Raw genomic sequence first — 17645 nt, forward strand, 5'->3', positions numbered from 1 at the left:
TATGTCTGTATGTCAGTATGAATGTATGTCTGCATATTATTATGAACGTAGGTCTGTGTGTATGTGTGTATGGATGTCTGTATGCATGTATGTCTGTCAGTATGTCTGTATATATGCATGTATGTCAGTCTGTATGTCTGTATGCCATTATGAATGTATGTGTGTATGGATGTCAGTGTCTGTATGTATGAATGTGTGTGTGTGTGTGTGTGTGTGTATGTATGTCGGTGTCTGTATGTATGTGTGTCTGTCTGTCACTATGTATGCCTGTGTGTATGTCTCAGTATGTGTGTGTCAGTATGTATCAGTGTGTGCGTTTGTGTCTGTGTGTGGACCCAGTGAGCGGTATTTGGAGGCGGGCCCCAGGGGGCCCAGACCCTGAGCTGAGTTAGGGGCCCCAAAATTTCTGGTGGCGGCCCTGCCTATCGGTACATTAAGTGTCAGGGTCAGTCCTGTCGGTGGGAGGTGGTAGCTTTGGCGTTTCCTGCTGTGGTCGTGTCCATCTCCCTGGTTGGATCCCAACCTGTCAGGGTTGTTCCGTCTCTCGTCTGGTATGTCGGGGAGTGGGGGGGTGTCCAGTGGGAGGTGGTTGTAGAGGGGTAGGGGGTTGGGGGGGGGAAGGGCAGGTGGCGGTGTGGCCTTGGGCCAACAGCCCGGGTGAGGTCCCCATGGGCGTGCACTAGTCTCATGTTCGGACAGCGTACGGTCATGGCCACACGTCTATTCGTACTGGGCCCAGTCCCCCGAGCCCGGCATGCCCCTGTGCCCTTATGCTCTTCCCGTAGAAATGTAAAGCCTCCACGGGTACCACTGTAGGGCGCACTTGTCCGAGCGCCCCTGCAGGGAAGCAGTCAGTATTTCCATATCATAAATTGATTCTACTTTATCAACCCATTGGCTGAAGGTGGGTACCGAAGCCCTATTCCAATGCAAGGGGATCAGCGCTTTTGCGGCATTCAGCATATGGATGGTCAGTGAGTGTTTATATTTCTTTGTGGGGACTGATGTGTGGTGTAGGAGCATCGTCATGGGTAGTAGGGGAAGGTCGCTTCCAGTGATTTCCTTAATTTTCGAGTTGATCTGCAGCCAGTATGGCGCTATTCGGGGACATGACCACCATATGTGCAAGGTCGTTCCCATAGCCGAGTTGCATCTCCAGCATGAGCCCGTGTTGTTGTAGTCGAAGTGTCTCAGGATATCGGGCGTGCGGTACCAATGGGACAACAATTTATAGCCGGTCTCCTGGAACTTCGAACTAATGGAGCATTTATGGGTGAGTAGTACTATCTTGTCCCATTCTTGTTCTGTGAGTTGCGTACCGGTTTCCCGTTCCCATTTGCCTCTGTATCCTATGGGGCTGTTGTCTATGGTCCCCCGAAGAGTCCTGTATAGGAGTGATACCCTGTGGTCTATGTGAGCTCGGTTTGTGCATAACCGCTCGAAGCTTGTGAGTTGTCTGTGAAGGTGGTTCTGACCCGCCATTCTAGCAACATATACTTGGCGGATTTTAACCCCCAAATTGTTTGTGTAATTAAGAGCAGGACACCAGGCTGCCTGCCCTGCAGTGAAGATGTGCCAGTCATACTCACTATACATAATTAGAACAATTTCTGTATTCTAAAAAGAAATGAGACTGACCTGGTTTGGTGTTTAAATTGGCATATATTGCCATTTTCAAAAGTGTTCTAGGTTATAGAATTACATTTTATTTACTTCAAAATGTATTTAAAATGGTATGTATCGATTAAACCATCAGCACGGTGTCCTGTTCTATAGTATAGGACCGCCCATCACTGTGTTAAAGGATAAAAGAAAATACAGAGAAGTGGGTATAATAGCAATGGAGTAAAAGCCCTGCCTTCTAGTTAAAACTTTTTGCTAGGAAGTCTGCAACAGGCTTGACTGACAGAGCTGTACTGAATTAAGGATTTAAGGACAAAATACTGGTACAAATCAAGTTGGAATATGTTTCCGGCTTGGCCGAATTGGAGATGTTATCCAACTATGATGTTTCGTCATAAAGTCAGTTTTTAAGTCCACTTGTGACTTGGTTAATAGGCCATGGCATTTTCCAATGCATACAAACACCTTTTACCATTTGAGCACACAAGCATGAAATAAAAAAAAAAAAAAATAATATATATATATATATATATATATATATATATATATATATATATATATATATATATATATATATATAAAACACTTTTTAATGCATTTTATTTTTTGCTTCTTATGGATTTTTTTATTGAAATTGCAAAAATCCTAATTACAAAAATCTTCAGATAAAATAGATGTTTAATCTTAAATTTCACATTCAGTTCATTACAATGTTCAGTGAGTAAACCCCTTCATGTAACAGGGTCAGCCGACTGCCATTCACCAGCAGCACATAGATTGCTACGACAGGCATGAAGAAGAGAGGTGCCCAGAAGTGTATCCAATCTAGCAGGAACCAAAGGAAACACAAGGGAATCCTTATTAAAGTAGACTATAAATAATTTACAAAAGGACAGTTGCTAGATAAAAACAAAGTTGACTATTCCCCTTCCCCTCCAACAGATTTGCTTAAGGAACTAATTTGCTCACAAAACATTGAACCTGACGGCTAACAAATGCTTTGCCCACACGGGCGCAGTCTCTGCACAATATGTAACCTGTAAATCAATCGTTGCATACACAGTTCACAGTTGTCAATGTGCACATACAAAATAAAAAAATCTGAGTTTTCATAAACTGAGCGCAAGTGATAAACTATGTCTGAACACATAACATTGCCACAGCCTTATCCAGAGAGATTGGTTTGTCAAGTGCATTTATTTTCTGCATCCTGGGCACATTTATTTATTTTAAAAAGGCAGCTTACTACTTGTCCATGTAATAAAATGTTGGTGACCTGCTCTTGCTAAAAAGCACATTCACAATTCCACACAGATAAACCATTACAGGCTTAAAAGGTGAGATCTGGGCACCAATAAAACTAATGCGTTTGTGTAGGTTTTGGCCTCATTACTATGCTATATTTTTTTTTTTGCATGCTCAAATGTTTACATTTTTTACTAAAAAAAAATAAAATAATAAAAAAAATTGTTTTGCATAATGCTGCACTGTCTGGTTCAAGAGCCATGCCCCTTATGCCAGAAACATTGTTATCTGAGGCATGCACACAGTCTCAGCTCCAACAGCACTGAATGAGCCGCTTTTAATTTGCAACCTTGCTATAGACAGTCAGATAAACTATAAACGGGTAGCGCTATCCTTACTATAGGTATCCCCAGGTGTCATCTCCTAATGCGGATTGTCTACATCATTCACTACTGTAAATGACTGTGCCGTGTACATCATTTTTATAAGGAAGTCTTCTTCTGGAGTTAGGGGGCGTGGCTAAACAGGCAGGCTTATGTAACAGCATTCTGTAAACCATTTTTTTTATGCAAAAACTATACAAATTTGAGTATATTAATGAGGACAAAACCTATGAAATGCATTGTATTAGTGCCTAGTGTGTTCCTTTAAAACACGTGAGAGAAAAAAAAAAGTGTAAATACTGAGCTATGTGGTTATGTATAAGGCCTCTCTCAAAATCCGGAAGTCTGTAAGAAACAAGAATATATTTCAACATCCAACAGGCATGCACTTGTGCTGCTGAGAATAATCTTAATTTCCACTTATTTTTGCAGTTACTGTTGCCTTTTATATATTTTTCAGCGGTTTCTTTATGAGAATTGTAATTCTTTATCTTTACAGGCAAGTTAAAAATTTCACAAAACAATTTTTTTTTAAAAATGATAGTGTACATCTTACAATAGATCACATTATGCTAGCAGACTGTCTGGACTCGTCAGACTCAGTGCAGCTCTGTTAGTTGCTAATAACTATGAATATTGGCTTGCTCCGTCTGTGTCATTAGGAATCAGCTGAGATAGCATATATCTTCAGAAGTCAAGGTTTGCAATTTAAAATACGTTTTGAGTTTGCAAAAAGTCGGAGAACCAAATCAGCGACCAGTGTCTCCATACGGTTTTACAGATATTTTCTCATTTTTGTTTTTCAAATAAATACGGCAAAATAATTTTTTTTTTGAAATTCTTTATTTTTGTAGTGCACTTGAATAAGACAGGTAAGCCTGGGGTGCCCTAAAAGCAATCCTCAGGAAATTCCCACGCTTAACATGCGGGGTATACGATTAGCTTGCACAATTTTTATATTTTATCAGGCTGAGTTTAACGTTAAAGCATCAGTTGTAATGTGAGTATATCATGCAAACAGGTTTGGTTCATGCGTGAATTAGATTAGAGACAATATAGGTAGTACAGGTAATGTAGTACAACGCTAGTGGCAACATTCAGCTAATACAGGTGTACCTGTTGATGGTAGTACTTGCACTTTTTTATGTTATAGGTTAATACACACAGATTGATACAGTGGCGAACAGGCTAGGTATATACATCTAACTGTAAATCTTTTGTTATGGCTAAACCTAAAAACTATACATGTGTGCCATGGTATTCCACATATTAGTGGGCAAATATGCCTAGCTAGACAAGCTATATTTAACAGTAGCAGAGATTAAGGATTAAATGCAGTCTAGGCAACAGTAGTATGTCAAATTAAGCAGTATGTAATTCAAAAAAGAAACACGAGGAAAAAAGGCAAATCATATAAGGAAAGTATGAGAGAGTGCCACCGGAGGTAAGGTACTGGGGAGCTTATATGGCTCTAGTCCATGTGGCTGACCGGTTGTGGAGACAGTTCAGCCTATGCCCGACGTGTAGTGTCCGGATAGCCAGGGAGAGTGGTTTTGTGCTGGGGAGGTGCTGGTCCGCTGTGGCATCTTCGGTCCCTGCTGCGGTATGAGGTGGTTGCCAGTTAGTTGCATGGTTGGTGACTGAGCGCCTCTTCCCTGTGGGTCCGTTTTAGTGATAATGGCCGTGTGGCGGGCGGGTGATGCCGGCGGCGCTTGTTGTGCCGTTTCTGTCCCAGGTAGCCGCCTGTTGGTCATCTGGTCGGGGGTGTGCTTGGGGCTTTTGGGTGGTACGGCTTGCACTCTACCGCAGGCGTGTGAGGAAGTTGGGGTGCCCAAGTTGGGGTGGGTTGTCTCAGTCCTAGTCGCTTGTCCGTGCTCGTGTGGGCGAACGCCCGCTTGGAGTACCTGCAGTGGAGCGCCATAATAGCGTCGGCGGGTCAGCGGTCGAATCCACATGGCTACCGCCCGTGCCGCTTGAAGACTGGGCATGCCCCTGCTGCGCTGTAGTTTGAAGAAGGCCAAGCAGAGTCTGTCGAGGGCCTCTATAGAGGAGGGCTGCACATCCTCGCTCGTGGTTCCCCTCTGTGATTCATGGCGGGCGGCCATTTTGGACACGCTCTGTCTGACTTCTCCTTGCTGCTCCCAGTTGTGAGTGCTCGAGGCTTGCTCTTTGCTGTTCTTACCCCTTGCGCTTAATTTAGGCTTCGGGTACACGCTGGTGTGGACCAGGATGACCCCCTCTGGTCCTGGGGGGGGGGGGGAGTTGAGAGGCACGATGCTGCGGGTGCCACTTGTTTTGGCGGGTCGGTAGAGCGGCCGTCTCTCCCGTCCACCATGCTTTGTAGGCCCCAAGTTCCCGGCCCGGAATCTTAGCTTGTTTACCGGTTCGGAAGGTGTCAGTCAGTGCCCCAGCTTGCATAGTGCCGGTTTCTGTGTTGGAGGATCCGATTCGGGTAAGGTTTCTGTAGTTTGTTGCCGAAAATCGGGCTCAGGCTCGGGAGCTCGCAGAAAGCATGTCTGCTCAGCTCCCCGGTCAGGCCCCGCCCTCAAAATAAAATTTTAAGTAAATTATCTAATGGGTGAAGTACTGAGCAGCAAATCATGCCGTGCTTGCTTTTCAAAATCACATTGGAAAGGAGACATTTTGGATTACGAGGACACACGTCATCCATTCCTAAGAAACACTCCTAAGGTGATGTTTTAAAATTAGTTTTACATTGCATTTTTTTTAAGCCTTTGACAAAACAAAGTACAAGTGCAAGGTAAACACAGACTAGTCGCAGGTGATTAGATTTTCTTGCTACATTCCACACATTTAAAAAAAAATAAAAGGACATTCCAAACCGATGATGCGTGTTCTTCTACCCCATTTCATTTTAGTCTATTCTAATATACACTTTTGAAAAAAGGGCTGAGGCTTTTCTTCCACATGTTTGTTGAGAAAATATCACGCATTTTAAGATCTCACTCAATGATTTTTATTTTCAAAAGGTATTAAGGTAAAAATAAACCCACTCCACAAATAGTGTCTACATGACGTGTAAACGTAATGTTTCGATACAAAATATTTTAAATAGAGAAACAGCAAAAGCAGATGTGAGAAAGCCTGAACTTGATGGACATCTCTTTTCAGCTATGTGAATATGTAAAGAAATTGTACCTCCCTGAACATACTATTCTATTCAAGCATTACAACATAAAGCACTATTTGTAAGCAGGGATGTAATCTGCACCATTTATGTACACTACTATTACTTAAAATGTAATTTTTTTTTTTTTTACTGCACTTGACGTGGGAATTCCCAAGGTTGGCAATTATGATACTGTGGATAAGGCCCAAAGGAAAAGGGATAAAATGAACGTTTGGAAAAATAAACCTCATCGTCAGCCGGTTTCTGTGGAAACAGCAATATGCAGTCCAAGGATTCTGATTGTGTGCAGTTGATGTGATTGCTCTGTTTTGGCATTTCTTTTACACAATTTGAAAGAAATAGAATTACTACACAATTTGTGAATCCGGGAATTACAGGTAGGTTTTTACCTTCCTCTGATTGAGTGCCAACAGAACATAGTGCAGCGGGGGATAGAGAAGATGGTCTACTTCTGTTAATGAGCAAATGTACGGCTTTGTATTAAAGGGACACTACAGCTGAATCTGATATTTTACTTTCAAATCTTTTTTTTTTCTTAAAGGAACCCATCATATGAAATAAATACATTTATTTCTAATGATGGAATATTTCTAATTTTATTTTAGATTTATGACCTCTCCCAGAAATAAATTAGTTACCTCCAATCCAAAAGCAAGACCATCTTCATCTTGAAATTGGCACTTTTACAAAATAATGCAAGGAGGATATGCTATTAGCCCTTTAAACACTTAAGGAAGCTTAGCTAGTTCTTTTGTAGTGCATTATGTACAGACTGCATTAATATATGGAAAAAACAGTAAAATAAATAGGACACTCCAATGTGAAGTTCCTGCATTTTTTGCAGAGTTCCAAGTGGTGCAGAAATTACAACAAGCTGATCAATGCAAGGGATTCTGGGGGGGATATAGTTCAATTGAAAGCTTTCTGCTGTGGGCAGCCAATTGCTTACCTATAACTCCCAGAAACCCAAATTATAAAATGAACACGTGTGCTTTTAGAAAGGAGGGAATAAAGGGTTAGCTTATTAAGCAAATGAAAGCATGTTATATCTTACAAAACCAACTACAGATGGCACATATTAACGTATTACTGGAATTAGCACATTGTTACCCATGTGCATTTATAGAAGTGTCCCTAGTATCGTCGTGATCAGCACGCAATGAGTTATTAATGGAGTTTGCAATTCCAGATCTTGGTCTTCACAGCTTTGGTAGTGCAAGGAAAATGAGTCCATATACACCATACACTGTGCATTACCAATATACTGATGCATACATTTTAAGTAATAGAAGTAGGATTGCATTTGCTTTCATCAGAATTGACAATATGTGTGTTCACTTTACATCATCTTTGACATGTTTCAGGAGTATATGGATTCCTCAGTGGGAATTCAGTGATTTGTAAATACTTTTTAAACACAACAGCATTTGGTCATCTCAATTCTAATGTTATTAGAACATTTACAAGATGCAAGGGTCCTTAAATTTATATTGGGGCTTGATCGTAAGGCATCATCTACATGTATCAAGGTTGCATTACAAACAGTCCTGGCCAACATGGGGAAATTAAATGAGTACAAGGATCACCCATTTACATCAATGTGAATGTTATGGAGCAGAATATCCTGCTATGCACCTTGTCTTCTTCATTATAGTTGCATAGATGAAAAGAGACACGTGTCCATCAAGTTCAGCCTCACATTTGTTTTTTTGCTGTTGATCCAACAAACTAGTAAAATGTCTTCTTGACCCAAAGTACAGTCCACAAGCTCACATACAGCATTGAGGGAATGCAGGGCCATCACGGGGATATTCTGATCTTCATGACGATCAGAACACAAATGTAGCTTATGTACCAGCTGCTGCACAAGTCAAGTGTACTTCATTTCACATGTATTGCATTTGCTCGCGTATAGCGGTGGAGGGCTTGAGTTATGGCAAAAAGTTTTGCGATAAGGTGTTTCAAAGATAAGGTGGAAAGAATGAATAAGACTTATGGTTTAAATACAGATGTCTAAGGTACAAGGACAGCAAAGCATCCATGGATGAAACATAGAATGAAAAGTGGATTAGACTTCTTGGGCCCTGAAGACAGATAGGATGATTTATGAGCAAATACAGGTTTACAAAAAGCAATTCTAGTAGTGTTCTAGAACAGTGGTTCCCAAATTAGTCCACGAGTTTTACAGTTCCCACTTCTGTTCAACCGGCGACACTTTCTCCCAACCCATTCTTCAAGGCACATGAATGGTCCAGGATTTGTCATTGTTTTAGAGGAAAGAAAATATATATATTTGGGACACTAAAGGAACGTGCAGGCTACCTCATCTCAACTAAGTGGTCTGGGTGCAGTACCCCTGCTGTTTTAACCCTGCACTTTGAAATATTGCCATTTTGTAGGAATGGAAAGGTTTTTTGTTGCAGGTTTAAAGCACATCCAGCATTGGATGATCACAGCCAAGGAAGTGGGGCAACTGCAACAAAACCAGCACACAGAGGGATATAAGGTAAGGAAATGGTTTTAAAACTGGGGGTTAATAATATAACTAGTGAGGAAAACACTATAGGATTAGGAATAAAGGTTTGCATTCCTCACGCTAGATTGTTTCTTTAAAATCATAGACTTAGTATTTAAGAAGAGTATAGGAATGAGAATCAGAGAGAAAGAAAGGAAAAAAGGAGGAGAGGTGTGGGGGGATGGTAATATTCCAGATGGGAAAGGATTAGTGGAACATAGATCTTTTATGTAAAGCAAGAGAGGAATGGGTGGAATTGAGGAAATAGGAAGTATCTTTAGTAGCTTTTATTGCCATGAGTGAGTGAGCCCGATTCATGTGTATGGGAAAATGCCACATATCAGTTTGAGGATGCACATTTTAGGTATGTTTCCTGTCTCAACACTCACTGCTGAAGATGAGAGACAAGGGTTAAAGGGACAAGGATTTTCTTTATATGAGATATTTTATGCAAAATCCTGTATTATGGGGGAAAACAAATCTGGATAATTAATTACATGTTCTAGAAAATGCATGTTTGCAGTTTACATGCCTAGAATATTCCCAGTTTGTCATTCAATAGAAATCTTCAGGATGGCCTGTCAAATGGTTAATATGTTGCAGGTTCTCAGTGTCAGCTTATTTGCAAGCGACTCAATACTGCTTAAAAGAACAGAATTATTTAGATTATGTTCAGATACATTGTCTCCACATTATCTTTTTCTTTTCCAAACTAAAACAACAACAACAACGCAGTGCACTGTGAATGCTAGAAGCATTTTGTCAGGCTTCAAAAGCCACACAGCACGGTGATCGCGCAGGGCTAGTAATGATCAAACAGCTTAGCTGGATACTTCTCTAGCCTCCAAATAAATCCAGTAGAAAGACCTGTATTATTACTAGAGGATACACTTCTTCCTCAACAAAACACACAAAACACTGTTGGCATATAGAATATATTTATATTAGAAAATATAAAATCACAGTATCTACCTGCTATTTTGACAGGCAGATCATGTTTTCAAACCTTGAATGTCCTCTGTGGAATGCATGGATGGACCAACATTTTGGAAATACACGAACTGCTAAGCTAGAGATAGTGACAGCCCAGTTTTTGATGACATAAAAATGTAAAGACAAATCTATTAATAATTATTAATAAGTCTATTTGTATGTTAAATACGCATGATAAGTGTGTGTTAGAAAAACCATGGTGGTCGTATCACAACTGTCCCCCACTCACGCACATCTTTTACTGAATAGACCACCAGGCATGCTTAATCCAACATGATTTCTGATGTCAGTCACCCATCGCCTTTGCATGGGCCATTAACTCTAGTATGCCCTAGAAGGCAGGCCTGGTTGTTGACATGCCTTCTAGAGCTATCAGTGAGCTACAGCTCCATGAGGTCAAGTCACACCATATGAAGTGGTTGTTTATTCCCACAAAATAGATGTATCTACAGGTTTCTGGTGGTGAACTGGATATGCCATCTCATTCAGTGATTGAGTACTTGCTTTTAAGTGGCTAGAGTGAAATTCTGGGTAAAGTGTATCTTCCCATCATCTTGAAACTTCACCAGCCACCACTGCCCAAAAGGCAATTCAGCTTTCGGGGACCAGCTGTTATTTCCAGTTTTAATTCAGCTTTCTCTCAATGAGGTAATGGTGGGACTGGGTTTGAAGATACAAGATTCACATGCTCTATGCAAACAGTGAATGCATCCGCCTTTTCTTATTTGGCATATTTTCGATTTACACCTAGGAATTTATCTTCAAAATCTGGATTCATTTGGGTCGAACAAATATATTATTATGGTATGTTTTTATATAGCAACAACAAATTCCGCAGCTCTTTACAGTGGGTGGATGAACAGACATGTAGTTGTAACCAGACAAGTTGGACACACAGGAACAGAGGGGTTGAGGGCCCTGCTCAATGAGCTTACATGCTAGAGGGAGTGGGGTAAAATGACACAAAAGGTAAGGATAGTATTAGACTAATGACAGTTGCAAGAGAGGAATCAGTTGGGAGCTATTAACAGTTTAATTGATACATTTTTATGAAGAAGTGGGCTTTTAATGATTTTTTGAAGGAGTGGAGACTGGGTGAGCATTTAACAGGAGGGTAGTGAGTTCCACAGGAACGGTGTAGCCCTTGAGAAGTCTTGAAGGCGAGTATCAGAGGTGGGAGTACGGACAGAAGATAGACGTAAGTCTTCAGCAGAGCGTAAGTGCCTAGACGGGACATACTTGTGTATTAGGGAGGATAGATAGATGGGAGCAGCATTATGTAGAGATTTGAAAGCAAGAACCAGAATAAAAAAAAAATAAAAAATAAAAAAAAAATAAAAAAAAAAGAATCGAGCCCTATATCTTACAGGAAGCCAATGTAGGGACTGATAGAAGGGTGAGGCGTGGGCGGACAGGAAGATGAGCCTCGCTGCCGCATTCATTATAGACTGTTACGACACATGTTGCCAAACTGGGAGCACGTAAGACCACTGCGAAGAGGGTTCATTTTGCAGATCTCATCTGCAAAATGAAGAATTTTATTATTTCTGGAGCCCTAAACCAGCACAGTTGAATAAAGTTCATGGAAAGATAAAGCAAGGAACAGCCAGGTGTCCAGGTTTACGGTTTATATATTGCTTATAAATGAAGCTTATGAGGTAGGCAGATACTGAGAGGCACAGACGCTGCAGTTAACAGCCTGGCTGTTCTATTAATGTTTTGCTGAAGAACACATTAAGGCTTCACTAGCACACAGCTGGCTGACACATTAGCACATGTGTGCCTCCTTGTAAGCATGCAAAGGCAAATTAACTATAAAGTTGTGACCCGTGAATAATGTATACAGTATGTATGGATCCTTCGATGGAGCTTTGAAAATGGCCATAAAGGCAAAGGACAATGTGAAGCACATTATGAAAACCCATCAGAGTCATTCAAAACTTTATCACATTACAACGTAAACGGCAAACATCCGTTTTCATAACAAAAATGCGTTGAGGTATGCAATTCATCTGTAACCCGCTGGGTTAAGATCGAAAGGATCTTGTTTTAACATCGCAATTAAGTTAAGGCTAACTTGTGGTGTTTGCTATATAGCTACAGTATTTAAAGTGCAACTCTTATAAAATGTTTTATGAGGCATTCAAAATTGGCCAATTTACTCACCCATTTCACTATTTTGAATTCAATTTATGACAGATCTGTCACACTTTTTACAGTATTAAAAGGGAAACTATGGTTCTGATAAAATCTTTTTTTTTCTCTCTCTACTATAAATAGTGACATCTGTCCGTCCCTATTTTCTTTGGAAAAATGCAAGGGCAATATATTTTAATCATCTTGTTTCCAGCCCTTTGACGCCATTGTTGGAGCCGCCCATTCCACTTTGTTTTTGGTCAGCAAGCATTCTTGCCTTCTTGACAAATTATTATCCAATGCTTCACATTGTGCTGTGCTCCTCCAATTAAATGCTCCCTATGAGACGCATCGCAGGAGCTTATGTGGAAAAAAAACCTTGGTACTAACAGTAGAAGTGTGTTTAGCCCTGCAATCAAAACATCACTGGCATTGTGGGACCAAAAGGACAAGACCACTGCACCCAGACAACTTCATTGAGATTGAGATGAAGAGGCACCCAGACCACTAGTGGTTCTTTAATTGCATTATTTACATTGTTCTCTAAAAACAAATTTGCACATTACAAAATCACCTCAGCCAAAGGACAAGCCATCCACATGTACAGCAGGCCCTTGTTTGTACACATATTGTTATGATTTTAGAAGATGTTGTGCTGGAGAACATGTGTATGCAACATGCTCCAACAGTTGCTGTACATACAAAATATGTTCACCACAATTCAGAACAAATTCCAGACCAGACTGTTGGTCTAAGCCTGGCTCAGGATAGGAAAGGTTTAGGCACCTGTACCACTACCATAGTGACTGCTTGAGCTGGGTTAATTCTACTAAAACACATACTAGTGGAAAATCTTTGAAACTGCAGACAGATCTCAAATGACCCACATAGATAGCCTACTATAAAATACAAGCCTGATATTAAATATGTTGGCTCATCCTCCTATTCAATTTCATCATGATGTGTGTTATTAATTCTATTAGAAGGATAATATAGATATCTCCCATATTGTCTATACTGTAGCATTCTTTCACAGAGTACTTCCACATCCTCCAAACACAAATAATGCCCTCCTGTATTATAGTACCCCACAATAATCAAATTACTCAGCATGGGGAGGAAAGAAAAAAAGGGAAACAACCATCAATTAGTATATTTTGAGTTCTGTTACAGAGAGCTGTATTCCCTAAAGAGAAGGCAGATACTTTAACATTTCAGCTGCAATCAAATTAGATTTGAATATTTAAAAAAAAATAAAAAAAAATTCCCTCAATTAGTGTGCGGAAAAATACCATAAATATGCTGCAGACAAAAGTAAAAAATAAAAGAAAATATGCTTCCAATACAAAGATTTAGGGGTTATATGTAATGAACTCAGGATATATTATGTTAAAGTTGCAGATGATCTTCCTATTTATGTTACAAAGTATTATAAAAAAAAAAAAAAAAATCATGTGTGGTTTGCTCTAGAACACATACAAAAATATATAAAAAGTTTGGATAGCAAGGGCTGAACCTGCTTGTTGTCATCTTTCAGGCAAGTGGGTTTTTATAGTTTACCCCCCATTGGTCCCAAGCACCAGTTACTGTATAAACTCTAAAAGGCAGTGGTGAAAGCCAAATGATGCACTGTTAAAGGCTCTGCAAATTCTAGATTTTAGGTTCATGTGTTCATCAGTTTAATTGCACTTGCAGATCAGCAACATTCGAATGGATTTCACTCTACTCATGGAGTGCTGAAATCCCTCTCCTGCTACAGGTTTGTATAATAGAGACCAATCATTTGACATACTACATATTATAGAGTCATTGGCCAATTTGGCTCTGATGCGAAGCTGATAAAACAGATTTATGGGCAATACAAATTATAACATTATCCTCCCAGTCATCTAGTAAATGGGAAGAATTGAGAAGGATTATTTTTCTCTCGTTCAGTGTAATCACCTTTTGAATGCTGAAGTAGTATACAAAATCCCATGTGTTGCTTCACTCTCCAGAATCCATTTATACAGCTGTTCAATAGTGATTTTCTCTACAGTCACAATAATAGGTGACTTTGGCCAATTCACTGATAAGATTCATGGTGTTTTGATAGTGCTCACTCGGCTTTAGTGTTAAATCCTGCAGTGCTGCAGCATTGCATAAGTGTTGGAATATATCGATATGCCAGATAACACCAAAATATCGACAATCGATACAATCAATGCTCCATTTATTTATCATATGGAATATGCTTATATGAAAACTGCCTACCAAATCTGAGTCATATCAGAAATTAACAAAAACCTTCTTATGTGTTAGAACAACCAAACACCATAATCCCTGAATTTACAGCGAAGCATGACCTTGAAGGATATAGTGATAACGGTAAAACAACCCAGGGTTTTATTTTAAATATACAAATAATATAATACACTCAAGTAAGTGTTTTCAAACACATTAAGAAGCCTCAAATATCCACTGTATTAAACATATCAATGTGTATTCTATCAAAGGGGTAGAAGATGGGGGTCTCCCTCTTTTTGGAGTGTCTGACGATTTCCACATGCTCCAAATAGCATTGTATGCGGTGTCTTTACAGCATCTTATCAGCAATACCAATACAGGGAGGAGCGGATGACAAACCAAAAGAAAAACATACATACATACATATACATATATATATATATATATATATATATATACACACACACAGTAATGGAAATGAAAATAAATAAAGATTTGTGAATCCTATATGTTTTCCCCTGAAAACATGATCTTGTAAATGGTTACATATCTCTACATCAGTGTGAAATATGTATCACTCTATGGTTATACATGAACACATATTGCAGAGGGGAGAAGGATGATATACATACACTAGTAGTAAAGAGGGAACACATACACTGACCATATAGTAACCACCCATGTGTACCCAGACCACGGTTACACTTTAACCCGCCATGATCAGGTTAGCCCAGCTGTGGTTCAGAAAGCTTGCAATTAATGTTTAACTGGAACAAGGGCTTTGTATGAGGAATGTGAATAAAGGGTCTTCCATTGCAGCATATTAAACCTCCCTGTGGCATGGAATGGTCTGTACAGAACACTGCAATAATGTTACATTCTATTAATACATAACCTTACCTGCTACAGTGTATCTGTCCAAGTAATTCAGCACGTTGCCCACACTCAGTATGCCAGCTGCTGCCACCCTGGCACGTCTCAGGTTGGGCTGTTTCTTGGGCACGGTTGGGGTGCTGCTGGCACTCTCCAGGTCTGCAGATTTAATATCCAGAGGGGTCGTGACATGGTTCATCCTGCCAGAGAGGGTCTCCAGCCTTCCCTCCCCAGCCTGGGGGATGCAGTCTTGGGTGCTACCCCCAGTGCCCTGGCCATCACTCTCCAGGCACATCATGAGCTGCTGCCCGGAGCTCCTCCAGTGATTCCGGGCAGCCGGCTTTAAGAGACTCACGTTGCTCCCCGTCCCCAGATCCTCTTCAATGAATGGGGGTCTAGCAGCAGCTCTGGCTGCTAATACACAGGGGATGAGGCTAATCCTGGAGCATTCAGCTGCACAGCACACATCTCACGCTGTACACTGCCTGGGTGACACTTGACAGCTCAGGCTGGGCAGCCTCCCACTAATGCTGTGCTGCATACAGAGGTGTGTGACTGGGTGGGGAAAGAAAGGACACTCCAGGCTCTAGCCTCCTCCCTCCATACAACAAGGAGCTGACACCTGATTCTATTACATTGTATTAGGCTCTATCTGCTCCCAATTACTCACGCAAAACAGCGCCACCTGCTGGTTGTCTGTGCTCATTTCATTACTCTCCCCCTCTTAGATCTGATTTACAAAGAGCTGTTTAATTAATTGCCTTTATTACATTTGTCTATCTGATCCGCTTTAAGGCTTTCTACTCTAGATAAGCGACATCGGGCCATTGTAAGTCAAGCCTTCACATTATAGAACATTTCCTTTCACTCCCGTTATAAGCACATAGCCTGTTTTATGTTATTTGACAACTCACTGGATTAAACACATGGCATGCAGTGTGGGCAATCAGTAGCCACAACTACACCTTTCTAGATCTACTATTTTTTTTCTTCTTCATGCTTTTAACGTTAAAACAAAGATTTAGTTATAATGATGAAGTCCAAAGTACATTAGTTATTGATTTGGCAAATACTGTATTATAATGTAAACCTCTCTATCAAAATGTTTTACTATTAAAGATTGCTTTACAAAGTCCCACAGGAAGTTCTAGTCAAGGGTGCTTAGATCTCCACATGTGATAATTACATGTGTAAATAGTTGTGTGATTGACTTTGCTAACAAATGGAATTATTAATGTAGGCTATTTATTTCAACGCCTCTGACAAGAGCTTTTGTATACCCAGACACAGGGATATACATACCTTTCTGCCTCTGTCTTCTGTAGTGAACTCTTCAAGTGTGATTTACAGTCTATATATATATATTATTCCCTTGTAGGTTAAATAACTCCAGTCAAATCCATTTGATATTATAAAAATAAAATACAATAGTGTACACACACACACACACAAACATTATATATATATATATATATATATATATATTTATTTTATTTTATTTTATTTTTTGCATTCTGTGTTACCATGTTACTAAGTTCAGAAAAGGTGCGTTTAAAATACGCGTTGCTTGTAATAATTTTTTTATATACAACGCACTAATTTCTGCAGCACTGTACATTGGGTGCAGCAGCTGATAGTCGGGATTGAAATTGGAATGGAATGTTCCAAGCACTATAAACACTACAGTCCTCCACAATAAAGAATCACACTGTTTTTGAACAGTTTGACTTCTTATATGAAATAATAAATAATAGATGGAAAGTAATAATACAGTTTGCCAGATATAGCGGGATGTAACCCCTATTATGAATATAGATATATACCGGTACAAGAAAAAAGGAAAGGCAGCCTAGAAAGCCAATATTGAAACCTTTATTTCATTTCATGTGATTATAAAATCAGGAAAGAATTCTAAAAAGGTACCAATGTAATCAATAACACCCTAATTGAATGGAGCTAATCCAATCCTGTTATAAATACATGTTTTGTTTTTAGTGTAAAGCGATTGGTTGTAGCACAGAAATCAAGGCTTGCAGTTTCTACATAAAACAAATAACACGTTTCCAAACATTTACACACATTGGAAGGTTAGTATTCGTATATATCAGAACTTCTTATATCAGACTTCTTGAAGAAATTGCTCTCTTTAATTAGCCCTCTTTCAATTAACTTTAATGGAATTTTCTGAACAGAGCGAGTAATGGAAGAATTGGACACGCTATAGTTCAATTTATAATATTTAAAGGAACACTATAGTGTTAGAAATAAAAACGTGTATTACTAACACTATAGCCTCCTACTAACTGCTTAGGTGTCCATCACCCCCTTTGTTAAAGGGACACTCTGCACCTTTAAAGCACTTCATTTTGCTGAAGTACTTTATGTGTGAATAGTGTGTCCTCTTTTATTCATTTTATAAAAAGTGCATATTTCAAAATAAATACTAATTAAAAGCTCAATGTAACCAGACTACTTCATTGAGATAAAGTTGTGGATGCCG

General features: G+C 39.7%; 1 protein-coding gene across 2 annotated transcripts in view; it reads right to left on the reverse strand.

Moving 5' to 3' along the window:
* Nucleotides 1-15612, reverse strand: part of SPNS2 (SPNS lysolipid transporter 2, sphingosine-1-phosphate) — a 131844-nt gene extending 116232 nt beyond the window's left edge. The window contains exon 1 of one of the 2 annotated variants that reach the window (XM_063457420.1): nucleotides 15173-15612. In XM_063457420.1, coding sequence (XP_063313490.1) covers nucleotides 15173-15443 — 271 coding nt within the window. In that variant the 5' untranslated portion in view covers nucleotides 15444-15612. The remainder of the gene's footprint in view (nucleotides 1-15172) is intronic. The other variant, XM_063457419.1, reaches the window with a different exon arrangement.
* Nucleotides 15613-17645: the final 2033 nt, after the last annotated feature.

Source organism: Pelobates fuscus, chromosome 1 (genome assembly GCF_036172605.1).
Source record: "Pelobates fuscus isolate aPelFus1 chromosome 1, aPelFus1.pri, whole genome shotgun sequence".
Taxonomy (NCBI): domain Eukaryota; kingdom Metazoa; phylum Chordata; class Amphibia; order Anura; family Pelobatidae; genus Pelobates; species Pelobates fuscus.